The sequence below is a fragment of the Hyla sarda genome, chromosome 1, assembly GCF_029499605.1.
Source record: "Hyla sarda isolate aHylSar1 chromosome 1, aHylSar1.hap1, whole genome shotgun sequence".
Lineage (NCBI taxonomy): Eukaryota > Metazoa > Chordata > Amphibia > Anura > Hylidae > Hyla > Hyla sarda.
The window spans coordinates 3,600,924-3,628,330 of NC_079189.1; the positions used below are offsets into that span (position 1 = coordinate 3,600,924).

Consider the following 27,407-nt stretch of genomic DNA (forward strand, 5'->3'; position numbering starts at 1 on the left):
AAGGGATACTGTACTGGCCAGAGAACCAGGACCCCACACTGGTTAAGTTACAGAATCTGTATAACTTTAACAACAATAACCAGGACCCCACATTGGTATAACAGAATTGTATAATAGCATAATGAAATTTCCTAGGTACATAGAAGTGACCAGGAATCCTGCACTGGCAAAACTGTAACTTCTAGACATGTACAGTAATAACCAGGACCCGCACTGGTAATAAAATATACTTATTCCGTTGCAGCCAGGACCCCGCAAGGCCGATCCTCAGGGATGAACATCAGAATCCTACGTGAGGTAAGAAGGACTGAAAAAAACACAATGTGGGTTGTATGTCGGTGGGTCTTATAGGATCCGGTATTCCTTAGTCCAATGGCATTAATCTTTTAATTAATTATGTTCTAAAAAGGCGGTCCTAGGGAGGGGTCTGGAGACCTGAATAACCCTTCTGTGCTGCCGTAAGGACAATGAGGAAATGTAGGTTGTATAGACAGTATATGGCCCCACAATATATGGAGGTTGTATATATACAGTATACGGCCCCACAATATATGGAGGCTGTGTATATACGGTATATGGCCCCACAATATATGGAGGTTGTATATACAGAGTTAACCTTTTAAGGTGCTGACCCCGCGTCATATCGGATCGGTTCGGTCCCGGCACCTAGCAACAGCCGGGACACGTGGCTAATACCGAACATCACCGATCGTAGTGATGTCCAGTATTAACCCAAACCAACTTTGATCGCCGCACCTAAAATGTAAAAAAAAATGCTTCCCGGCAGCTCAGTTGGGCTGATCGGGATCACCTTGGTAAAACCGCAGTGTCCCGATCAACTGAGGACACCGCAGACTGAGGACACACTGAGGCCTCCTCTGCCTCCGATCGCCGATTGATTGCTCCATGCCTGAGATCCAGGCAGGAGCAGTGTAGCACCAATAACACTGATCAATGCTATGCTATGGCATAGCATTGATCAGTGTATGCAAGCAAGGTATTGCATGTTATAGTCCCCTATGGGGGCTATAAAAAAAAAAAAAAAGTTAAACGTGATTTAACCCCTTCGCTAATAAAAGTTTGAATCACTCCCCTTTTCCCATTTAAAAAATTTTTTATAAAAAATTATGTAAATAAAAATAAATATAAACATGTGGTATTGCTGCATGCATAAATGTTCAAACTATAAAAATATATTTTTTATTAAACCTCACGGTCAATGGCGTACGAGTAAAAAAAAATTCCAAAGTCCAAAATAGGGTATTTTTGGTCACTTTTTATACCATAAAAAAACAATCTGAAGCTTTTATTGGTACCATTTATGTTTTGATCAGACTTTCGCTTTTTATTAACTTTTTTTTTTTATGGTATAAAAAGTGACAAATACGCTACTTTGGAATTTTTTTGTGCGTACGCCATTGACCGTGCGGTTTAATTAACAATATATTTTTATAGTTCGGACAATTACGCATGCGGCAATACCACATATGTTTATTTTTATAAGGGTTATATATTTTTTAATATGGAATTTTGGAAAAGGGGGGTGATTTAAACTTAAAAGCAAGGGGTTAATGTGTGAGTTTATACTTTACATTTATTTTTTATTTTTTTTTCACTTTTAGTCTCCCTAGGGGACATGTAGGAGGAATCCTTTGACAACGGCGATCTAAAGGGCTGCATGTCGGCTATTAACACCAGCCCCCAGCTACAGGAATCGGCTGGGGGCCGGCCGGTATGACGCAGGCTTGAGTTGGGAGCCCATGCCATACCCCGTTAACGGCACATAGGCGAGTATACATGTACATGGTCGTTAACAGGTTAAGGCCCAAGCTCATTTTGACCTTAACCCCTTAAGGACCCAGCCAATTTTCAGTGTAGGACCCGGCCATTTTTGCACATCTGACCACTGTCACTTTAAGCATTAATAACTCTGGAATGCTTTAACTTTTCATTCTGATTCAGAGATTGTTTTTTCATGACATATTCTACTTTATGTTAGTGGTAAAATTTTGTTGATACTTGTATCATTTCTTGGTGAAAAATTCCAAAACTTGATGAAAAAAATTGAGAATTTAGCATTTTTCTAACTTTGAAGCTCTCTGCTTGTAAGGAAAATGGATATTCCAAATAAATTATTATATATTGATTCACAAATACAATATGTCTACTTTATGTTTGCATCATAAAGTTGACAAGTTTTTACTTTTGGAAGACACCGGAGGCTTCAAAGTTCAGCAGCAATTTTCAAATTTTTCACAAAATTTTCAAAATCGGAATTTTTCAGGGGCCAGTTCAGTTTTGAAGTGGATTTGAGGGGCCTTCATATTAGAAATACCCCACAAATGATCCCACTATAAAAACTGCACCCCTCAAAGTATTCAAAATGACATTCAGAAAGGGTGTTAACCCTTTAGGTGTTTCACAGGAATAGCAGCAAAGTGAAGGAGAAAATTCTAAATCATAATTTTTTACACTCATGTTCTTGTAGACCCAGTTTTTGAATTTTTACAAGGGGTAATAGGAGAAAAAGCCTCCCTAAATTTGTAACCCAATTTCTCTCGAGTAAGGAAATACCTCATATGTGTATGTCAAGTGTTCGGCGGGCGAGGTAGAGGGCTCAGAAGGGAAGGAGCAACAATGGGATTTTGGAGAGTGAATTTTGCTGAAATGGTTTTTGGGGGGCATGTCGCATTTAGGAAGCCCCTATGGTGTCAGAACAGCAAAACATTGTTAAATTTGGATGTGTAAATGTAAAAATAAAATACATTTTCACTAAAATGCTTCTTTTTCCCCAAATTTTAAATTTTTACAAGGGGTAATAGGAGAAAATGACCCCCAAAATTTGTAACCCCATTTCTTCTGAGTATGGAAATACCCCATATGTGGATTTAAAGTGCTCTGCTGGCGAACTACAATGCTCAGAAGAGGAGGAGGGCCATTGAGCTTTTGGAGAGAGAATTTGTTTGGAATGGAAGTCGGGGGCCATGTGCTTTTACAAAGCCGCCCGTGGTGCCAGAACAGTGGACCCCCCCAACACATGTGACCCCATTTTGGAAACTACACCCCTCACAGAATTTAATAAGGGGTGCAGTGAGTATTTACACCCCACTGGCGTTTGACAGATCTTTGGAACAGTGGGATGTGCAAATGAAAAATTACATTTTTTAGTGTCAAATCAACCAATTTTATTGTATTAGGCAAGGAGGTAGCAATACCAAAGTAAGGCAAAAGTATCGGGACGCAGCCCGAATCAACAAAAAAGGCAAAATCAAATGAACAAAAGGAAATAGTAGAATAAACAAGTCCATGGGTCAAGCATGTGTGGACGTAAACAGACAGCAGGGTAATAAAACAGAAAGGGTGTTGTCAGTAATTACGTTAGAGATAAGGTATGGCGAATCTCCGGTCAATAGGAGGATGACATCCAAGGAGACCAAACCCTCTCGTAGGAGGCCATCATGTCGGCGCGAACCGCGTTAATTTTTTCAAAGATCAGAATATCTGAAAAATTACATTTTTTCATTTTCACGGACCACTGTTCCAAAAATCTGTCAGACACCTGTGGGGTGTAAATGCTCACTGTACCCCCTTATTACATTACGTGAGGGGTGTAGTTTCCAAAATGGGGTCACATGTGGGGGTCCATTGTTCTGGCTCTATGGGGGCTTTGTAAATACACATGACCTTCAATTCAGGACAAATTTTCTCTTCAAAAGCCCAATGGCGCTCCTTATCTTCTGAGCATTGTAGTTTGCCAGCAGAGCACTTTAAATCCACATATGGGGTATGTTCTTACTCAGAAGAAATGGGGTTACACATTTTGGAGCTTTTTTCCTATTTTCCCTTGTGAAAATGAAAAATGTAGGGTAACACCAGCATTTTAGTGAAAACTTTTTTTTTTTTTTCATTTTCCCATCCAACTTTGGGGTGTTCAGACTCACTATACCCCTTTTTACATTCCATGAGGGGTGTAGTTTCCAAAATGGGGTCACAGGTGGGTATTTTTTTGTGTTTATGTCAGAACCGCTGTAAAATCAGCCACCCTGTGCAAATCACCAACTTAGGCCTCAAATGTACATAGTGTGCTCTCACTCCTGAGCCTTGTTGTGCGTTCACAGAGCATTTTATGCCCACATATGGGGTATTTCCGCAGGGGGGGCTATGCATAGGCATAGCACTGATCAGTATTATCGGCCATCTTCTGCTCTGATCTGCTCGATCTCAGACCAGAGCAGAGGACCCCAGGAGACGGACGGCGGCAGGTTAGGTGACCTCTGTCCGGCATTGTAGATGATCGGATCCCCGCGGCAGCTGCAGATGCCGTTATTTATATTGATCAGAGCATCTGAGGGGTTATTGGCGGACATCAGCGCGATCGCTGATGTCTGTCATTGCCTGCGGGTCCCTGGCTGCTATAAGCCTGCCGTGCATGACTCAAACATCGCTCCGATGCTTGCGGTCGTGTACAGGATGTTAATGTACTTCCTGGTGCGCGAAGTACCTCCACACCAGGACGTACATTTATGTCCGTGGTTGTTAAGGGGTTAATCGTATGGACCTACAGAATAAATATAAAGGTGTCATTTTTAACGAAAAAAGCACTGCATAGAAACAGAAGCCCCCAAAATTAAAAAAAATTTGCATTTTTTCCAATTTTGTCCCACAAATTTTTTTTTTGTTTCGCTGTTGATTTTTTGGTAAAATGACAGATGTCATTATAAAGTACAATTAGTGGCACAAAAAACAAGCCATCATATGCGTCTATCACTGCATAATTGAAAGGGTTATGATTTTTAAAAACCAAAAGTGGGAAAAAGAGAAGGGTTTTTAAATTTTTGCACTCGTTTTTTCCTCCTTTTTTAAAAATCATAAACCTTCCAATTTTGCACCTACAGACTTAATGATTACGTTTAAAAATGTCCTCTTCTGACCCTTATAACTTTATATACCCCCCCCCCTGCATATACCATATTTTTCATCAAATAAGACGCTCCGGCATATAAGACGCACCCAATTTTAAAGCATAAAAATCTAGAAAATAAAGATTCTGAACCAAATACAATGCAAAGTATAGGACAGTGATCTTCAACCTGCCGACCTTCAGATGTTGCAAAACTACAACTCCCAGCATGCTGGGAGTTGTAGTTTTGCAACATCTGGAGGTCCGCAGGTTGAAGACTACTGGTATAGGAGGTAGTACTCACGTGTCGTCACAGCTCGTTACTGCTGCCCTAGATGTCGCCCTCCATTGCTGTCGCCGCGTCCCCGTGGTGTCCCTGTTGCTCCGGAACGTCTCTGCTGCCCGGTATCCTCGCTCTCCATCGCCGCCATCGCGTCGCTACTCACGCCGCTACGCACACCGCTCCTATTGGATGACGGGACGGCGTGCGCGACAACGGAGAGCGCCGGCCATACAGGGGATCCCGGCACGGAGCAGATACCGAGGAGGCAGGTAAGGTCCCTCCCGGTGTCCTGTAAGCTGTTTGGGACGCCGCAGTCCCGAACAGCCCGAATGAGCAGCCGGGTTAGTGTCCCTTTCACTTCAGACGCGGCGGTCAGCTTTGATCGCAGTGTCTGAAGGGTTAATACAGGGCATCACCGCGATCGGTGATGTCCTGTATTAGCCGCGGGTCCCGGCCGTTTATGACCGCAGGGACCGCCGGTTTTAATGTGTATTTGCCGTATAAGACGCACCAACTCCCCCCCCCCCCCCCCCCAGTTTTGGGGAAGAAAAAGTGCGTCTTATACGGCAAAAAATACGGTAATGCTGAAGTTTTGAGCATTACAATTTTTTGGTTGAGCGGACTTTTGGATTGCTTATTTTTTTTTATGGTATAAAAAGTGACCAAACATTTTGGAGTTGGTAATTTTTTGAAGTGTACGCCATTGACCGTACATATTTTTAGAGTTTGGACATTTACGCACGGGGTGATACCACATGTATGTTTAATTTTTATAAATTTCAATTGTTTTAATTTGGAAATGGGGAAAATGGTGGGGGATTCTAAATTTTATTAGTGAAGGGGTTAAATCACATTTATTAAATATTTTTGTACACTTTATTTATTTAATTTTTTTGCCACCGTTATAGCCCCATTGGGTACTATAACATGGAATAGTCTGATTGCATACACTGATCAATGCTATGCCATAGCATAGCAGAGATCAGTGTTTTCGGCGCTCTGCTGCTCCAGCCTGGATCTCAGACACGGAGCTGTGAACTGGTGAAGGGCCAACAACGAGGCAGGTAGACGCGGCGAGCAACTTTGATTGCCGCATCTAAAGGGTTAATACTGGGCATCAACGTGATTGGTGATTGCCGTGATTGGTCACGGCTATCATTAGCTGTCGTAACAGACTCGCTATGACGCGGGGTCACTGTTCGCCCTGAGTCCTTTAGAGGATAAGTCTTACCATGTCCCCAAATGTTATTTTAAATAAAGGTAAATCTAGCATTCTTACCAAACTACTATTATATGTTATATTCTGGACTATTGATTGCAAAACATCCTTTTTTTTTTTTTCTTAATACTTTTTAGAAAAAAATTCTGGTTATGATTAGAGTTGGGCGAATTTTTCAAAAGTTCGATTCGGACGATTTCCCGAAAAATTCACAGCAAATTTCTATTAAAAACAGCTATTTCCGGGCCACAGAGAGCCTCAATAGGGGTGTAGAACACTTTGCCTTGATTTAACACACATAAGGGGTGTGCTGGGGTAGTGAAATAATACTGTTATTCAGTATCACATGCAGATTACATGCGTCGCTATTAGAATCACTGCCGCAGAGTGGCACAATGACAGTCTGGACATGGCAGCAGGGTCGGGAGACCATATGGCTTCACCATTGAAGAGATTAAAGAGATTTTTGACTTGTCAATTGAAGAGTTGAAAGAGATTAAGGGGGTGTGCCACCAGCAGCATGAGATCATATGGTGGCATAACGACAGTCTGGAGGTGAAGGCAGCCTATGTAGGCCACAGAGCGGACACTGACAGAGTAGTGTGTCAGTTTGTCCTCCCTCTTAGTGGTGCAGGCCTGACCCGGGAGGGCTACTGGGTAGATTCTGCCAGTATCATATGCATGTCTAAAATATTAAGCCATGCACGTGTAAATAAAACACGGCTGGTACTGTGAAACTGCACAATGAGCAGCACAATGACAGAGCCTGGATTTGGCAGCAGAATGACTATCATAGGGCGGCACAACGACAGAGCCTGATGGTGGCAGCAGCATGAGGAGATCACATGGTGGCACAATGACACAGCCTGGAGGTGGCGGCAGCCTATGCAGGCTGCCGACTGGCACAGTGAAAGAGCCTGGTGGTGACAGCAGCATGACAAGACCATAGTGCGGCACAATGAGAGCCTGGAGGTAGTAGCAGCATGACGAGACTATAGGACGGCCTATAATGCAAGAACATATTTGTGTGATTATTTACATTTGCACATAGTGGGATCACTGATAGAATTTTTTTCCTCTACTCTGCCTCTAGTCGGAGGTGTAGATTGGTCACAGGTGCATTAATCTTAGTCTGAGTGTTGCTCTGAAAGTGAGGCTGCTGAAATAGAGTTTTAACCCCCTTAAAGACGCAGGACATAAATGTAATGTACTTAATGCACCAGGACGTACATTTACGTCCTATACATTGCCGTGAGCATCGGAGCAATGCTCGCGTCATGCGCGGCAGGTCCCGGCTGCTGATCGCAGCCAGGGACCCGCAGATAATGTCAGACATCCGCGATCGCGTGGATGTCTGCCATTAACCCCTCAGATGCCGTGATCAATACAGATCACGGCATCTGCAGTGCTGTGGTCACTAAAATGGATGATCGGATCGCCCGCACCGCAGAGATCTGTTCATCCAGAACGGCAGACAGAGATCCCCTCACCTGCCTCCACTGCCTTCCACAGGTCTTCTGCTCTGGTCTGAGATCGAGATGACCGATAACACTGATCAGTGCTATGCCCTATACATAGCACTGAACAGTATTAGCAATCAAATGATTGCTATAAATAGTCCCCTATAGGGACTATTAAAGTGTAAAAATAAAAGTAAAAAATTTAAATTGTCCCATTTTCCCCATTTCACCCTCAAAAAGTAAAATAAAATTGAATAAACATTTGGTATCGCCGCGTGCGTAAATATCCGAACTATTCATATATAATGTTAATGATACAGTATGGTGAACGGCGCGAAAGTAAAAAAAAAAAAAGCCAAAATTGATGCTTTTTTAAAACATTTTATGCCAAAAAAAATTATAAAAAATGTATTAAAAGTTTTATATATGCAAATATGGTATCAATAAAAAGTACAGATCATGGTGCAAAAAATGAGCCCTTATACCTCCGCTTATACGGAAAAATGAAAAAGTTATAGGTCTTCAAAATAGAGGGATTTTAAACATACTAATTTGGTTAAAAAAAGTGCGATTTTTTTTCTTTTTTTAGCGCAACAGTAATAGAAAAGTATGTAACCATGGGTATCATTTTAATAGTATTGACCCAAAGAATAAAGAACACATGACATTTTTACCATAAATTGTGCGGCTAGTAATCGAAACCTTCCAAAATTTGCTAAATTGCGGTTTTCTTTTTAATTTCCCCACACAAATAGTATTTTTTGGGTTGCGCCATACATTTTATGGTAAAGTGAGTGATGGCATTAAAACGGACAACTGGTCGTGCAAAAAACAAGTCCTCATACTAGTCTGTGGATAAAAATATAAAAGATTCATGATTTTTTGAAGGCGAGGAGGAAAAAACAAAAATATAAATATAGAGTCCTTAAGGCCAAAATGGGCCGAGTCCTTAAAGGGGTAGTCCAGTGGTGAAAAACTTATCCCCTATCTTAAGGATAGGGGATAAGTTTCAGATCAGGGGGGTCCGACCGCTGGGACCCCCCGTGATCTCTCTGTACGGGGGCCAGGCTCTCCGGCCAGATAGCGCGTGTCGACCACCGCACTAAGCGGTGGCAGTCAAGCCCCCTCAATACATCGCTATGGCAGAGCTGGAGATTGCCGAAGGCAGCGTTCCGGCTCTGCCATAGAGTTGTATTGACTGACACACCCCCTCAATACAACTCTATGCCAGAGCCGGAGCGCTGCCTTCGGCAATCTCCAGCTCTGCCATAGCGATGTATTGAGGGGGCTTGTCGGCCACCGCTTAGTGCGGTGGTCGACACCCGCTATCTGGCCGGAGAGCCTGGCCCCCGTACAGAGAGATCGCGGTAGGCCCCAGCGGCCCGACCTCCCGTGATCTGAAACTTATCCCCTTTCCTCAGGATAGGGGATAAGTTGTTCACCACTGGATATCTCCTTTAAGGGGTTAAAAGCCAGGAGTTTGAAAGCAGGAGTTTGAGATCCCTGTAAGTGTTACTTAACTTACACTGTAGGGACTTTAAACTCACGAGGTCTACAGGGAATTGAATTGTAATATTTACTGTCTGTTTTTGGCTGTTAATCTGTGAAATACCCATAACTAGATGGCCTCCATGTTGGAAAATGCTGTCCAGTGTGCATCTTGCACAATGTATACAATCCTTGAACAGCAGTTTGGGGGTGCATACTGCTGTGCGAGATGTGTGCGAGTTGTTCATTTGGAAGCCCAGATCCTGGATCTAGAGGAGCAACTGGCAACACTGAGATGCAGGGACAACAGAGGAGTCTCCTGCTCACTGACCAAGTACTCTCGGGAGTAGAGGTGGGGGAGGATAGTGGGACGGAGGTGCAGGACAGTCAGGCGGCTAGCTGGGTTACAGTTAGAAAACGGGGTAGAGGGAAGAGTGTCAGGGAGGCTAGTCCTAAACTGGCACAACCCAACAAGTTAGCCCGGTTGGCAGATGAGGGGGATGCCATTTCAGAGCTAGCAGTACTGCAGCAGTACTCTGCCTCTGACTGCCAGGGGGGTGTCTGCCCCAGTAAGAAGGGAAGGAGGAGTGCAGGGCAGGCCAGACAGGTACTGGTAGTAGGGGACTCTATTATTAGGGGGCAGACCGGGCGATCTGTCACAAAGACCAGGATTGCCGAACAGTGTGCTGTCTCGAGTTAGGCACATCGCGGATTGGGTTGACAGGTTGCTGAGTGGGGCTGGAGAAGACCCAGCAGTCATGGTACATATTGGCACCAATGACATAAAGTAAGAGGTAGGTGGAGTGTCCTTAAAAATGATTTCAGGGTCTTAGGCCGCAAGCTTAAGGCAAGGACCTCCAAGGTAGTATTTTCTGAAATACTACCAGTACCACGAGCCACACCAGAGAGGCAGCGGGAGATTAGGGAGGTAAACAAGTGGCTCAGAAGCTGGTGTAGGAAGGAAGGGTTTGGGTTCATGGAGAACTGGGCCGACTTTGCTGTTGGATATCGGCTCTACCGTAGGGACGGGCTGCACCTCAATGGGGAGGGTGCAGCTGTGCTTGGGGAGAAGATGGCTAGAAGGGTGGAGGAGTGTTTAAACTAGGGACTGGGGGGAGGGAACCTACAACATAGACGTGGAAGATAGTGTAGATAGAGAGGGGGGACTTAATAATGTACATGGGGGTGGAGCAAAGGGAGGGGTTAGAATAGCTAATAGGGATGGACTTCATAGGAAGAAAAAAAAATACACCATTGAATTGCATGTTGACTAATGCCAGAAGTCTGACCAATAAAACTGACGAACTGGAGTTGATAATGTCTGAGGAGGATTATGACATAGTGGGTATAACAGAGACTTGGTTGGATGATAGCTATGACTGGGCGAAAGGATATATGGGAGGGAAACGATAATGTGGAGTCATTATGGGTAGAACTATATGGAAATAAAAATTATAAAATTCTGATGGGAGTTTGCTATAAGCCACCAAACATAATGGAAGAGGCAGAAGATCAATTATTGAGGCAAATAAACAAGGCAGCAAATCAGAATGAGGTGATAATAATGGGGGACTTTAACTATCCTGATATAAACTGGGAGACTGAGACCTGTGAATCTCATAAAGGAAACTGCAGCAGGCTGGACCACAATATTGGAGCCATGGTTCTTTCAGGCTGCTTTATGGTGACGCTGCATATGTTGACGCAGAGCCGTGGTGCAGACATTGGGACCCTGGCACTGACTGACTGCTACTGACGCAGACTCCGGGAACCCCTGCTCCATTACCTCCCGGGCAGCAGGTGGTCTACCCCGGGCATGTTTGGCTCCAGACTTTCTACTGCTGCCACCCTGCTGACTCCCAACCATGCTAACACCTTGCTGGCTCAGCTGCTGCCTCACGGGCACGACTGTTGACTGGGGGTGTTGAGGTCACTTGGGATGAAGTGGATTACCGAATTAACCAATCAGTGATGGCTGCTGGGTTGCTGGTCTAGACACAACCGCTAGCTGACACTGGGAGCTCAGACCTCTCGCTGCGACTCCTGCTGCCATGTGCCTTGAGGTGAATGGATTCGCTGCTCTAAAGATCTGTACTGTCAATGCGCACACAGTCTCTGCTCTCTCAGGAAAATGCCTGAATATATAGGGCTGCCGAATATATAGGGCTGTGACATCACAGGGCTGGCTGACTGCTGATAGGCTGCATGCCACTATGTGATCAAGGGTAGTCTCACCTTCCCAGAGTTCCTTTCCCCATGTCCTCACACGTGTAGCTGCCATTTTAGCCACGTCCGCCCGCACAAAATGTAGTGAATAAAGCTATTCGTTACCACAAAGCAAAAGGGAATTCTGATTCGTTACGAATCAAAATTTTCATGAAATTCAGAACGAATTGGACTACGTCAGCTTCCATTCGCCCATCTCTAGTTATGATCATATTTACAGATGACCACCTCAGAGGAAGAAAACTTGGAAGCTTTGTACACAAATGCAGCAGACAGCATCGAAACCCCATTGGAGGATTTGAACGCAGCAGGTAGATTTATACCATGTACCCACAACAACTTTCATCCAGAACATCATTAACCTAACATATTAAATGTAATATCATTTTAGGAGACTGGCTAAAATGTAGCCAGTATTAACCATTAGCCATTACTATGCGCAGCTGTTTGGCTTTTCCTCAGTAAAGTTTTTGAAGAAAAACACCCTATAAGATTTGGGGTCTAATTTTAACCCCTTAACGACCACATAGGTCAATGCGGAGGTACTTCGTGCTCCAGGACATACATTTACGTCCTGTACATGACCGCGAGCATTGGAGCGATGCTCGCGTCATGCACTGCAGGTCCCAGCTGCTATCAGCAGCCGAGGACCCGACGGTAATTGCGGACATCAGCAATTGCGCTGATGTCCGCCATGAACCCCACAGATGCCGTGATCATAAAAGATTACGGCATCTGTGGCAAAGGGCATGTTTGAATGGGTGACTGGATCGCCCGCAGCCCAGCCGCGGAGATCCAATCATCAGAGTCCCCTCACCTGCCTCCATCCGTCTCCTGGGGTCTTATTCTCTGGTCTGAGATCTATAAGACCAGAGCAGAAGATCACTGATAACATTGATCACTGCTATGCGCAGCACTGAACAGTATAAGATACTGAATGACTGCTTTATGAGGACATAAAAAGTAAAAAAGTTAGTTTTTTTTATTAAAATGGGAAAAATCCCCTCCCAAAATAAAAATGCAAATCGTCTATTTTTACCATTTTACCACCAAAAAACAAAACAAAACAAAAAACAGATTAATAAACATATTTGGTGTCGCCACATGCGTAAATGTCCCAAATATCAAAATATAATGTTAATGATCAGGTTTGGTGAACGCCAGAAAATGTAAAAAAAATCCCAACATTGTGTCTTTTTTTGGCACATCATATTCCCAAATTCAAAATAATATTGAAAAGTTTAATATAGGCAAATGTGTTTATCAATAAAAAGTACAGATCACATTGCAAAAAATGAGCCCTCATACCGACACACATACGGGGAGAAAAAAAAACGTAAAGTTAATCAAAAAAAGAGGATTTTTAAAAGTTGTAATTTTTATTTAAAAAATTGAGAATTTTTTAAATAGGTACAAAAAAAGAGAAGTATGTAATCATGGTTATCTTTTTAATTGTATTGACACACAGACTAAAGAAAATAAATTTAACCGTAATGGGAACATTGTGAAAAATTTTCTAAATAGCACTAAAAACGTTAAGTCCCCACATAACTTTGTTGGCGAAAGAATAAAGATGCTGATCAACACATTCAACATTTAAAGTAAAAAAAAACTTTATGTTGTTAATGTCTAATAGTACAAAAACATTTTTGGGGTTCACAATACATATTATATAAAAATGAGAGGTATCATTACAAACTACAATTGATGAAATGAATGTTGATGAAAATAAAATATATAAATTTAGTTACGGATTTTAGAAGGTGAGAATGAAAAAAATGAAAAACACAAAAAAATATTGGCCTGGTTCTGAAGGTCAAAATGGGGTTGGTTCTTAAGTCACTAAATGCATTTTAGAATGATTTAAATTGCATTCAAAATTTTAACTCTTTGGCGTTCAAAGTTGATTGCCCTGTCTAAAGTGAAACTAAAACACTAAAAACGGGGCTGTTCGGGATCGGCACGGCAAAACCGCGGCATCCCGAACAGCTGTAGGACAGCAGAAGGGTCCCCTTACCTGCCTCCTGGTGTCCGATCGCCGAATGACTGCTCAGTGCCTGAGATCCAGGCATGAGCAGTCAAGCGCAGAATCATTGATCAATGGTTCCTATGAGAAACCATTGATCAATGTAAAAGATCCGTGTGTGCAGTGTTATAGCCCCCTATGGGATAACAATGATCAATGTAAAAGATCAGTGTGTGCAGTGTTATAGGTCCCTATGGGAGCTATAACATTGCAAAAATAAAGTGGGGAAAAAAAATGAAGATAATTTAATCCCTTCCCTAATAAAAGTTTTAATCACCCCTCCTTTTCCCATAAAAAAAACAACCTGGAAATAAAAATTAATATATGTGCTATCGCCGCGTGCGTAAATGTCCAAATTATAAAAATATATAATTAATTAAACCACATGGTCAATTGTGTACGGGGCAAAAAAAATCCAAAATAGCGTATTTTTGCTCACTTTTTATATGAATAAAAAGCTATCAAAAAGTCCGATCAATACAAAAATGGTCCCACTATAAATTATAGATCACAGCGCAAAAAATTAGCCCTCATACCGCCCCGTACGCGAAAAAATAAAGTTATAGGGGTCAGAAGATGACAATTTTAAACGTATAAATTTTCCTGCATGTAGTTATGATTTTTTCCAGAAGACAAAATCACCTATATAAGTAGGGTAACATTTTAATCGTACGAACCTACAGAATAAAGTTAAGGTGTCATTTTCACCGGAAGCCCCCAAAAGCTACAAAATGGCGTTTTCTTCAATTTTGTCGCACAATTATTATTTTTTTCGTTTTGCTGTCGATTTTTGGCTAAAATGACGTCATTACAAAGTAGAATTGGTTGCGCAAAAAATAAGCCATAATATGGATTTTTAGGTGCAAAATTGAAAGGGTAATTATTTTTAAAAGGCAAGGAGGAAAAAACGGAAGTGCAAAAACGGAAAAACGCTCAGTCCTTAAGGGGTTAAATAGGTTTAATCAGTGTAACAATCCATGTACAAAAAGCCATCTTATTGTCTGGTTACTTTAATGTGATAAAGTTCATTGGATTAGTCAAAGTATTGTAATAACTAACAAATTAACATTCTAACTGGTAAATTCTCTAATCTATTTACTAGGGAAACAGACTGACAAACCCAAAAGGGCTCCACCATTTTCCCGAGCTGAGATTATTGACATTGTCAAATTCCTTGATGAGCACAATTATAAGTTGGGGAAGAAAGGCCAAAAAAACCAACATAAGAGCAAAACTATGGCAAAACTCTCGGATCACTTATTTGGGAAATATGGTCAACGCCACAGCTGTCGCCGGATACTAAAGCGATTCTCAGATTTAAAGGTTCGAGAGAAATCCACCCTGGAGGCCATACGTCGCCACATTAAGAGAGGCAAGTTAACACACATTTTGAATTAGACAACACAAATATATGGGGCACACAAGAACAAAGAGCCAACTTACCTGCAAAGATGGTTTGACACAACGTAGAGCAACAGTCAGCACATCTTGTTGAGTCATCCTGTCCATTGCCCAGAAACAGTGGACGCCAGATGCTATTAAACTTTTGATAAGTTGACAGCAGTTGGGTCATCAGTAGCGTCGAGATTTATGCAGAGATCACCTATGCCGGAGAACGCCAGCGCCTAATATACTGCTCCGAGGAGCCATGGAGGACAGATAGGCATTCTTCCAGCCCCTGCAGATAAAGGACTTCACAGAGCCAGTCGGTGGTAGTAGGGGGGTAGGTGGAATTCCAATGTCTCGGAATCACCCCCCTGGCCAAGAGGATGCCAGTAAGATCTTTTCGCACGGGACTCCGGAGAGCCAGACAACATAGAGTGTTTGCGGGGTGGCAGCAAGCTGGGCACCTGTAATCTCAGCAATTAGGGTCCGGACAGAGGACCAAGAGGTAGCTAACAAGGGGCAGGTCAACCACACGTGTCCCCCTATCTCGGCCACAACTCCAGCAAACATCCGGAACTGAGGGGTAAAAACGATGGGGCAGGGCCGAAACCCTGTACTACCTAAAGAGCAATATGTAATTCATTTCCTGCAGAGCTACTGCTTTGGAAGCTTTGTGACAAAGCATGAATGAGGTTCCCCATTCCTCAGTGCTGGGGGTGTAGGTGAGTTCCTGCACCCAACCCTGCTGGTAGGATAACAGAGCCTGTGAGTCGCGGCTACGCAGCATAGCATATAAAAGGGATATCGTATGGGTCGGCCTATCAGTACTGAGGCAAAGCTTTTCGAAAGCGGAGACCTCTCTATGTAATTCACCCGAGACTCGCCATGTGTCAGAAATGCCGCAGCTGGAGGTACTGGAACATATGCAAGAAAGTGGGCACGACAGAGCCTAGAATATCCAATAAGGTTTTCAGAGAGGAGGACCCGAGCAATGAGAAGGGGGGAGGCCAGTGGGACAGAAAGAAAGCCTCCCGGAAAGGACCCCGGGGCAAAGTCTGGATTGCCCTTCAGGGGGGTCAAAGGGCCCAATGGCCGAATCAGACCCACTCTTGTAAGATGATGGAGGCAGGAGTATAGCAAAGCCTTGGAAACAAACGGGAGCAAGGTCTTAAAGCCCACCGTCCAATAAAATGGATGGGTCCATGGGAGAGAGGTGAGTGGAAAACTCAGATTGTAAGCGGACCCACAACTTAGCGTGGGTCGAATGAAAGCCATTAAGGATACGTGCTGCGAGGGTAGCCAGGTAATGGGTGTACGGGTCAGGAAAGGTCAGACCACCATCTGTTTTAGGCTGAGCCAGAGTGTCCTTAGAGAGCCTGTGTTGGCCGCCAGACCACACAAACAGTGAAAAGTGCGGTTAAGGGTCGAAAAAAGGCTTGGAATAGCATCACTGGCAGCATCTGAAACAGTGTAGGGAGGGGGAGAAGATTCATTTTCAGAATATTGATACGTCCTATCCATGAAAAGTCCTTACGATCCCATTTCGTAAGGTCCCCCTTAAATCGGGTCAGCAACGAGGTGAGATTCAGGTCAACAATACGGGTAAGATCCCTGGGAATAAGGACCCCCAGGTAGCGGAAGGAGGAGGGATGCCAGGAAAAGGGAAAGAGCCGTGAAGCCTTTGGGCCAGAGCAGAGTCCAGGGAGACATTCATTGTAATGCTTTTAGAGAGATTAAACTTATAGTTTACCCATTGCCCTAAATTCCGCTATGACCGAAAGGAGCCCAGGAAACAAGGATTCTGAGGAAGAGATATAGAAGAGGAGATCATCCACATAAAGGCAGAGCATTTAACATGAAGATCTCGTACCGCTATGCCTCTGATGTCTTCATTATGGCGAATTGCCGGCAGCAGGTTCTCCATAACCAAGACATAAAGCAGGGGGGAAAGGGGGCAGCCCTGTCGAGTGCCATTACAGATGGGCAGGGAAGCGGAGAGGGAACCATTTATCCGGATTCTAGCGGAAAGGTTATGGTACAGAGGAAGAATACGATTAAGGGCCAGCGGGCCAAAGCCTAAATGCTCCAACACACCCCTCATGAAGTCCCAGCAAACATGATCGAAGGCTATTTCAGCGTGAAGTGACAAAACCATACAAGGAAGCTTGGACACTTGAGCATAATGGATAAGTGAGAAGGTTTTTAAAGTATTATCACGGGCTTCCTGGGAGGGGACAAAAGGGCTGTATGTTGCAGGTAGGAAATGATATCATGCAAGGAGGGGGGGAAAAACTCATCCCTCTCCCGCAAGATCGAAGAGGCCCAAGTAATATGAGTGGACAAGAAGGTGGCAATAGCAGTTTGAAGATCAGCCAGACAGGGGATCCAGTAATAGCGACTCATTGAGACGCCAAGTGAATTCCCTCTGGGGAAGAGCAGGGAGTTGGAGCGTACAGCAGACCGGGGCATGGTTCGAATGAACTATCGGATCAATGGAGCCGGACAGGAGTGATGGGAGAAGGTGATGGGAAACAAGGACATAGTCAAGTCTGGAATACACTCCCCTTGCATGCGAAAAGAAGGTATAGTCCTTATCAGTGGGATGAAGCAGGCGCCAAGCATCACACAACTGGTTAAAATGCAGGGACCTCCGAATGCCATTCAACGCTCCAAAGGCGAGTGCACTAGAGCCTGAAGTGGTGTCGATGAGGGGGTTAAGGGCAGCATTAAAGTCACCACAAACAATTAGCATACCTTGTTAGAAAGCATTGAGGTCCTCCAGTGTCCTCCCCAGAAAAGTAAGTTGCCCATGATTAGGAGCATAGATGCAGGCCACAGTATACTCATGACCCTGGATAGAGCATTTCACAAACACATAACGGGCATCATGGTCAACACGGGAATCCAGAATTTGCACAGCCAATGACTTATGGAAAAAGATCACCACCCCTTTAACCCTCTGGGAAGGAGAGCTACTATGGAACCATGTCTGGTAATACCGATTACGGAATCCAGACAATTGGTCCTGGCGGAGATGCGTCTCCTGCAGGCAAACAATGTGAGACCTCTGCTTATGAAAGCCGTACAACACTTTCGCCCGTTTCCAAGGATGTTAAATCCCTGCACATTCAGGGAAGAGATCTTAAGTGACGCCATTACAAGAAGGGAGCCACATAGATTAAAGCAATACACCACCGGGAAAAGAGCGAGGTAGCCTAACTCCTATACCAGTACCGGAGAAGAGGGGACAAGAGGTGAGGGACAGGAGCGGAATAAGAGAACGGGAAAAGAACAGGAAACAAAAGTGCACTGAGACAAGGAGCATAAGAGACTAGTAATACAGCCAATGGCATTTGCATGGTAGCAGGACATTTGCAGGCATTTGCAACGGTAAGTCTGACTGATGCCGAAGCGTCACCAGTATATCATCCAGGCGGACAGATAGGGCAAATGGGAAGCTCCAACGGTAGGGGATGTTCTGAAGGATGACAAGAAGAGGCTTCAGGGATGCCCTTTGTCTCAGGGTGTGGCAGGAGAGGTTGGGGAACAATTGCAGCCGAACCCAGTCAAAAAGTCCCTAGGTTGTCGTGTCTTCTGCATGCTAGTCTCTTTGACGCTATAGTAGTGGAGACGGCAGATTACATCCCGCGGTTTAAGCGGATCAGCACTTTGCGGGCACAAAGCCCTATTCGCCCTGTCCATTTCGACAGGGGTGCGGGCCGGCGATTCAAGATGGAATTGAAAAGTTCGGTGATGACCGGGATGAGGTCCTGAGGGCGGACTGACTCGGGAAGGCTGCCAATACGGAGATAATTCTGACGATCCAGGTTTTCCAGGTCGTCAAACTGGGAGGGCAGGAGGTGATGTTGATGGATCTGGGCATCCAAGTCAGAAGTCAAGGAGTCTGCTGTTTTCTGAACCACATTTTGGCAGGACTGAAGCTCTTGTACCGAAGTGCGCAGGGTATCCACTTCCGTTTGCACCACTTCAGGTCAGTTGCTAGAGATGAGAGATCCTGCTTAGATGGAAGGAAGGCCAGGATAGCCTGCAGCTCTGGATGATCTCTCAGGATAAGATGTGCTGCAGCAGCAGGTAAAACCGGGGAAGCAGAGTCCTGGCAAGCAGGGAGGAGGCCAGTTTCAGGCGTCTGAAGGGGGCACAGTCCTACGGGTGCAGAGCAGGGTGGAGGCCGGATGGGGACTTGAGCACCAGCACCATCTGCCAGGAAGATAGGCTAGAGGACCCCCAAGAAGGAGCCGGGGAGGCCTCTTTGCAGGGGGGGCAGAAGGGGTCCGGTGAGGAGCACAGGCCAGGTACTGCACAGGAATGCAGGGGTGCAGCAGAAGAGTCCTGGAGGCTAGGGCCTCGCACTGGAGGAGGCTCCGGTGTAGTCATGAAGGCAAAGAGCAGTGGAGAACCCCCCCCCCCCCAGGGAGGTCACAGAGCTGGAGGGAGACTGTGGTGTCAGGGGACCTGTGGCCAGTTCAGCTGCGTCCTCCAGGTCCCAAGATAGCAGAGGGCTGGCTGGGTTAATATGGCAGGAACTAACTGGGGGGCTCTGGGGCCATGGCAAGGTAGGCAGCAGTGGTATTGCTTGCAGGGAGTGCGGAGGTGACTGATGTAATGGCGGCCGGTCACTCATGAGGCGGGGACAGCACTGCCGCATGCTGCTGAGGTGGAGAAGGCGACAGGGAGCATGGTAGTACTGGGGCCAGGCACTTCGGATAGCCCAAATCCAACAGGCGCACTTCAGCAGGTGTTGGGGGCACTGAGGACTCACCCCCCCCATCAGGTAAGCGCTGCTGCGCTGAAGCTCCGGAAGGTGCCGGGTCTGTGCGCTGCAGCCGCCGGGATGAAGATGGGCTGGGGGTGCCTTGTTTCTGTGGTGCCGGCGCAAAGAAATTGGAAATGGGAACCCCCTGAGGCAGCAGGGGTTCTCCCAGGCTTGGGTGGTTTTTTATTCCGTTTCGTCCCCATTAGGAGCTGTTTTTCCCCCGTACAGATGCAATCACGGACGGTGCTCAAAGAGGATGCGTCTTCACTGCAGCATGGCGAGACGCCCCCCCCTTGTAACATTAATGTTTTATTTAAACAACATATTGCCATTTAACAGTCAAACCAAGACGCTTTATTGTAATAGGAAGAAAGCATACAACAATGTTAAAGCATCAGTAAAGGAACAGGAACAAATCCCCATGAGGAGACATAAAAACAATAAAATACAACAGCCAGTCAGCATAACCGGATATGAGGGGGGCAATAGGCATGACATCACGAACATATTGCCATTTAATTGTTGGTTGCTTCACGTTAGCGTGAACAATGTAAAAATTTATTGAAATTTAAAAATAGGCCATATTTTATCCTTTATCCTCTTTTTTTTTTTTTTCTTTTCTTCTTCTAAATTATTCTACAAACAGACGCGGCATGTCAGGCAGCCATTGCCAAGGTTTCTACACAGCCTGATGTAATGTTTGCCAAGATGGAGCAGCCACAGCCCAGTGTCTCCACGGTAAGGTCATGTTAAGGATACGTTCTTTTAAATGTTCATATTTTGTTTAGATATTTCTAGGAGTCTGGGGTTTTCAGCAACAATTCTCCAACTGTGTGATGAGGATAAAATGACCATAAAAACAGGAGTTTTGCCCGACGCAGAGAGGAACCGTCAGAAGGCAGGATAAAATCAAGGGATTTATTGAATGCAACGCGTTTCGCTGCGCATGCGCAGCGAAACGCGTTGCATTCAATAAATCCCTTGATTTTAGCCTGCCTTCTGACGGTTCCTCTCTGCGCCGGACAAAACTTCTGTTTTTATGGTCATTATATCCTCGTTTCTACTCTACTAAGGAGGGCTGCAGTGGACCGACTTGTACACTTCACGCTAAACCTTGTTGTGTGTGGGCGCACAACCAACTTTGGTAAGCGGCTCGGGATTACCTCCCTTCCCCCCCCCCCCCCCACTCACAAGATCTGCTGATCCCGCACATGAGGCGCCTTCTTCCCTTTCTCCAACTGTGTGATGGAAGACAGATTGATTGTCCTCATGCAATCAAAGACCACTCCATTCTTTTGAGAAAATACCTCTGTAGCAGAGATGCGAGTTAACAATTTGATACGGTAACTATTGAGGTTTGTTCTCAAATGTAACCATTTGTTCGAAAATTTTGCTTTTAACCCCACTTTTGAAAAATGATGTAGAAAAAAAGTGTGACTGATATTTTTTTAAATATAAAAATATGTTTAGAACAGACTTTTATTGTTGGCTAATTTTTGAGTTTGTGTTTTCACAATCATTTTCACCTTCTAAAGGCGTAAAAATAAATAGGTTAGATGCTTTAAATCATTTTTAATTATTTTAAAACTAAGAAACTTTCCCCACAGGAAAATACATTGGCAAATGAGGAATTTGTCACCAATCTGGATACCATTTGTCCATGCCACCATAACCCTGAACAGTGCAAAATCATGGAAAAGTTTGACGCCATTGAGAGAAATATATTTGACAAGATGGCTCTTCACCATAACTTTGTAATTACAAAAATAAAGGAGCTTGAAGAAGGTTTCAATCTTAAATTTGAGGCACTTTGTCAAAAAATAGACTCTCTGAAGGAACCAAGGGTTTAAATCCAACCTTAAATGTTTTTTCCAATGGTTAACACGACAGATTTACAAACCTCTATCCTTGAATTGCGTGAGGACATGAAGTTTGTTTTTATTTATAAGTTAAACCCCAAAATGCTAAAAGCCACAAGTTAAAGGATTAATCTAGTGTAGACTACTCCTTCTTCTTCGTGCCTGAGCTTTAAAAAAAAAAAAGCAACAGGTGAGTAGCAAAATGATACAAAACTTTATTTATAATATCATAAAACAAGACAGATGTAAGCATATAATAAAAAAAAGCACAGTGCACAAGGCTGGATGAGATGGCAGGAACATGCAGACAAAGACAATTGGTATACAAAAAGAACTTCTGATAATTGCTTACGCCACATGAACTGTAAATGATACAGGAATGGATGGAGCCAGGTGCAGGTAAGGCATGGCTCTGCTCTTGGTATCGACATCCCTTTTCCCCCCGATTTCTTTTGCTTATTTTTCAGTATGTCCACTGTCTTTTAGATACCTATTGAGGTTGCTATATCTCCATTCCTGTATAATTTACAGTTCATCTGGCGTAAACAATTATCAGAAGTTCTTTTTGTATACCAATTGTCTTTGTCTGCATGTTCCTGCCATCTCATCCAGCCTTGTGCACTGTGCTTTTTTTTTATTATATGCTTACATCTGTCTTGTTTTATGATATTATAAATAAAGTTTTGTATCATTTAGCTACTCACCTGTTGTTGACTTAATTCTCTTTTGGTGTTAAGTTTCCTATATGGCTGTTTCGGCAACCCTTTTCCACTGATTTTTCTAATTGGTGACAAAAAAAAGAAACTAACACTCACCTTCCTACATTCCAACGGAGCGCCACTACAGCTGATCGGTCCTCCGGTCAGTCTTCTTCCTACTTCTCTGTGTACGGATCGTCACACGGTGCTCAGCCTATCACCGTCCGAGGCGGACGGTGATAGGCTGAGCGCCGTGTAACGATCCGTGCACACAGAAGTAGGCAGAAGACAGACCAGAGGACCAATCTGCTTTAGCGGCGCTCTGAGGGAACACAGGCAGGTGAGTGATAGTTTATTTCCTTTTTTTTTTTAAAAGCCTGTGCACGAAGGAGGAGTAGTAGTCTGCACTAGACTAAACCTTAAAATTGAAGTACTTCATGATTGAACATTACATCATATGAAAGGTTCACTTAAAATCTCTTTTTTTTTTTTTGGATAAATAGAGATTTATCATTATTGTTTATATGTCATCTCATCCAAAGGGCTTATTTGGAAAATTGTGTTTTTTTTTTGTTTGTTTTTTTTTTTTAACATATTTGCCTTATCAGCATGTGTTAGCTTTTTCATCTCTTGTAATAAAAGTTTTGTCAACACTCATTGTATTTTTTAGAAAGTAATTTCTTAGAATGTGTATTTGTTAAGTTTATTATTACTATGGTGAGTAAAATGATCAGAATTGTCCAATGTATGGATGTAAAAAAAAATTATATTTATGTTTGAAAACGTAACAGTAAATTTAGGCTCTGCTTGGCCAAATAACGAAACCGTTCCGATAATGCATTGCCATGTCTACTCTTCATGTATATAATAATTTTTTTTTGTCCCATATTTTTCTTTTTAAATTTAATTTTTTAACATTACAATGTTCTTTAAGCAAATGTTGAGCTCTATTTAACAATGGGTGAAATGAGAAATAAACCCCAAAAGTTTCTAACCCAATTTTTATGTAGTATAGCAATACCTCATATGTGGATGTAAAGTGCTCATTGAGCGCACTAGACACAATGGGTTTTTAGAAAGACTATTTTAATGAACCACACCTGGGGAACGAACTTCCAAAAAAAAAACAAATAGCACAATATTTTGGATACCCACCTTATGGAATGTAACAGGAGGTACAGTTAGCCTTAACAACCCCAAGTTCTTTGTTGATTTTTGTTTAACCTCTTCAGGACACAGGGCGTACAGGTACGCCCTGACAGTTTAGGACCAAGGGCGTACCTGTACGCCCTGGTCCCGTTTATGGTGTTTAAACCATTCTCACCAGAGGAGAACTGGTTAAACCCCATGGGTCCCAGTTGCTATGGGCAGCCACCCATGGCTAATGCCGGGCACCGCCGATGCCAGGTATTAACCCTTTAGACCCCGCAATCAAAGTTGATCGCACCGTCTAAAATGAAAGTAAAAATGTACAAGCAGCTCAACAGAACTGATCGGAACTATGGCGATGTCCCGATCAGCTTGCCGGACGACGAGAGGGTCCTCACCTGCCTCTCCGTTGTCCATTTGGCAATCTGCTGCTCTAAGCCTGCAGCAGAGTGCTGGTTACACTGATCAATGCTATGCTATGTCATACCATTGATCAGTGTATGCAATCAGAAGATTGCATGTTTTAGCCCCCTGTGGCTAAAAAAAAAAAAAAAAAGTAAGTTTAGAAAAGTGAATTAACCCCTTCCCTATTAAAAGTTTAAGTCACCCCCCTTTTCCCAATTAAATAAAATGTACTAAAAATGTGCTACCGCCGCATGCATGAATGTCCCAACTATTAAAATCTAAGGTTAGCTAAACCGCACAGTCAATGACGTACACGTAAAAAATACCAAAGTCCAAAATTGTGCATTTTTGGTCACTTCATATACCATAAAAATATTAATAAAAAGCGATCAAAAAGACCCATCAAAACTAAAATGGTACCAATAAAAATAAAAGTTATAGGGGTAAGATGATCACAATTTTAAAGATACAAATTTTGGTGCATGTAGTTAGGATTTTTTTAAAGCAGTAAAATAAAATTAAATCCTACATAAATTGGGTATCCTTGTAACCGTATGGATCTACAGAATAAAGATAATGTGTAATTTTTACCGAAAATTCCACTGTGTAGAAACGGAAGCCCCCAAAATTTACAAAAGAGTTTTTTTGTTTTATCAATTTCATCCCATATGAAAATATATATATTTTTTGGTTTTGCGGTAGACTTTATTAAATGATTGATGTCATTACAAAGTACAATTAGTGGTGCAAAAAAACCAAGCCCTGATATGGGTCTGTAGGTGCAAAATTGAAAGCGGTATGATTTTTAGAAAAAGAGGAGGAAAAAATTGCAATTGGTCTGGTCCTTAAAGGGGTACTCCACCCCTAGACATCTTATCCCCTATCCAAAGGATAGGGGATAAGATGTCTGATCGCGGGGGGTCCCGCCGCTGAAGACCCCCGCAATATATTGCATTTTGGAAACTAGACCCTTTGGGGAACATAACAAGGGGTAAAGTGAACCTTAATACCCCACAGGTGTTTCACGACTTTTGCATATGTAAAAAAAATTATTTTTTCACTAAAATGTGTGTTTCCCCCCAAATTTCACATTTTTGCAAGAGTTAATAGCAGAAAATACCCCCCAAAATTTGTAACCCCATCTCTTCTGAGTATGAAGGTACCCCATAAGTTGACCTGAAGTGCACTACGGGCAAACTACAATGCTCAGAAGAGAAGGAGTCATATTTGGCTTTTGGAGAGCAAATTTTGCTCGGGGGCATGTCGCATTTAGGAAGCCCCTATGGTACCAGGACAGCAAAAAAAAAAAAAAAACACATGGCATACCATTTTGGAAACTAGACCCCTTGAGGAACAGTGAGCATTTACCCCCCACTGGTGTCTGTCAGATCTTTGGAACAGTGAGCTGTACAAATTTTTTAATTTGCACAGCCCACTGTTCCAAAGATCTGTCAGACACCTGTGGGGTGTAAATTCTCACTGCACCCCTCATTACATTCCGTGAGGGGTGTAGTTTCCAAAATGGGGTCACGTGTTTTTTTTTTTTGCGTTTGTGAAAACCGCTGTAACAATCAGCCACCCCTGTGCAAATCCCCTCAAATGTACATGGTGCACTCTCCCTTCTGGGCCTTGTTGTGCGCCCCCAGAGCACTTTGTGCTCACATATGGGGTATCTCCGTAGTCGGGAGAAGTTGCAGTACAAATTTTGGGGGTCTTTTTTCCCTTTTACCTCTTGTCAAAATGAACAGTATAGGGCAACACCAGCATGTTAGTGTAAACAATTTATTTTTTTACACTAACATGCTGGTGTAGACCCCAACTTCACCTTTTCATAAGGGGTTAAAGGAGAAAAAGCCCCCCAAAATTTGTTAGGCAATTTCTCCCGAGTACGGCGATACCCCATATGTGTCCCTAAACTGTTGCCTTAAAATACGACAGGGCTCCAAAGTGAGAGAGCGCCATGTGCATTTGAGGCCTGAATTAGGGATTTGCATAGGGGTGGACATTGGGAATCACTGGCGTAGAATACCCCTAACAGGGTGCCTCCAGCTGTTGCAAAACTCCCAGCATGTTTGAACAGTCAACGGCTGTCCGGCAATACTGAGAGTTGTTGTTTTGCAACAGCTGGAGGCTCCATTTTGGAAACAGTAGCGTACCAGACTTTTTTCATTTTTATTGGGGAGGGGGGCTGTGTAGGGGTATGTGTATATGTAGTGTTTTTTACTTTTTATTTTATTTTGTGTTAGTGTAGTGTAGTGTTTTTAGGGTACAGTCACACGGGCGGGGGGATTACAGCGAGTTTGAGCTGCCGCGCAAAATTTGCTGCATCGCAAACTTGCAGCCTGACACTCACTGTAAGCCCCTGCCCATGTGAATGTACCCTGTACATTCACGGGGGGGGGGGGACCTCCAGCTGTTGCAAAACTACAACTCCCAGCATGCACAGTCTATCAGTGGATGCTGGTAGTTATAGTTTTGCAACAGCTGGAGGCACACGGGTTGGGAAACACTGAGTTAGGAAACAGACAATGTTTCCCAACCAGTGTGCCTCCAGTTGTTGCAAAACCACAACTCCCAGCATTCTCAGGCATGCTGGGAGTAGTAGTTCGACAACCTCTTTAGAGTCAGATGTTGCCGAACTACAACTCCCAGCATGCTTGGAGTTGTAGTTTTGCAACATCTGGAGGACTACAGTTTGCAGACCATTAATACAGTGGTTCCCAATCTGTGCCCTTCCAGATGTTGCAAAACTACAACTCCCAGTATGCCAAAACTGTCCAGGCATGATGGGAGTTGTAGTTCTGCAACATCTGAAGGACCAGATGTTACAGAACTACAACTCCCAGCATGCCTGGACAGTAAGGGCATGCTGAGGATGTGTAGTTTTGCAACATCTGGAAGGGCATAGTGGTCTCCAAACTGTGGACCTCCAGATGTTGCAAAACTGCAACTACCAGCATGCCCAGACGCCAAGGGCTGTCTGGGCATGCTGGGAGTTGTAGTATACATGGTCCCATTACAGCAATGCATGTCGCTTTACGGCGAAGTGCATTCCTGTAAAGGGCCCGACCGCGGCTGAAGATCTACTCACCTGTCACCGCTGCCGCCGTCTTCATCGCCGGGATCCGGGTCTTCAGGGACGAGGTAAGTACCGGGGCCGGTCCCCAGCACTCCCCTGTCCCCCGCCACGTCCTCCGGAAGTAACCGCCCCCCCCCCTGCGATTGGTCGGTTAACTAACCGACAGATCGCAGGGGATCGGAGGAGGTGGCCGGCTTGCCCCCTCGCTCCTAGGCTCCAGCATGGTCCTGGCTGTCTGTGACACCCGGGATCATGCGAAATTACCGGGCGGTCGGGTCCCAGAGACCCGATCAGCCCGGTATCGCCGCAGATCGCAAGGGCGATTTCCCTTGCGATTTGCGACGATCGCCGACATGGGGGGCCTACATGGCCCCCCTCGGCGTTTGCCCTGGATCCCTGCTGAAGCATTTCAGCAGGCATCCGATTCCGATCTCTGCCCGGCGCGCGGCAGAGAC

The 27,407-nt window shown here is 44.1% G+C and overlaps 3 protein-coding genes across 4 annotated transcripts in view; 2 read left to right on the plus strand and 1 right to left on the minus strand.

Moving 5' to 3' along the window:
* Nucleotides 1-27,407, minus strand: part of LOC130306231 (uncharacterized) — an 870,792-nt gene that overhangs the window by 483,400 nt on the left and 359,985 nt on the right. The window lies entirely within an intron of this gene.
* LOC130277291 (zinc finger protein 345-like) overlaps nt 1-27,407 on the plus strand; it is a 304,690-nt gene that overhangs the window by 9,019 nt on the left and 268,264 nt on the right. The window lies entirely within an intron of this gene.
* On the plus strand, nt 250-21,804 carry LOC130289229 (uncharacterized). 2 transcript variants are annotated; one of them, XM_056537498.1, is made up of 5 exons: nt 250-297; nt 11,797-11,887; nt 14,705-14,974; nt 20,409-20,500; nt 21,370-21,804. In XM_056537498.1, exons 1-5 carry the CDS (start codon nt 274-276, stop codon nt 21,610-21,612), a joined length of 720 nt encoding a protein of 239 aa, XP_056393473.1. In that variant the 5' UTR covers nt 250-273; the 3' UTR covers nt 21,613-21,804. The 2 variants fall into 2 exon arrangements, with proteins under 2 accessions (XP_056393473.1, XP_056393482.1); XM_056537507.1 differs by lacking the exons at nt 250-297; nt 11,797-11,887 and adding an exon at nt 406-477.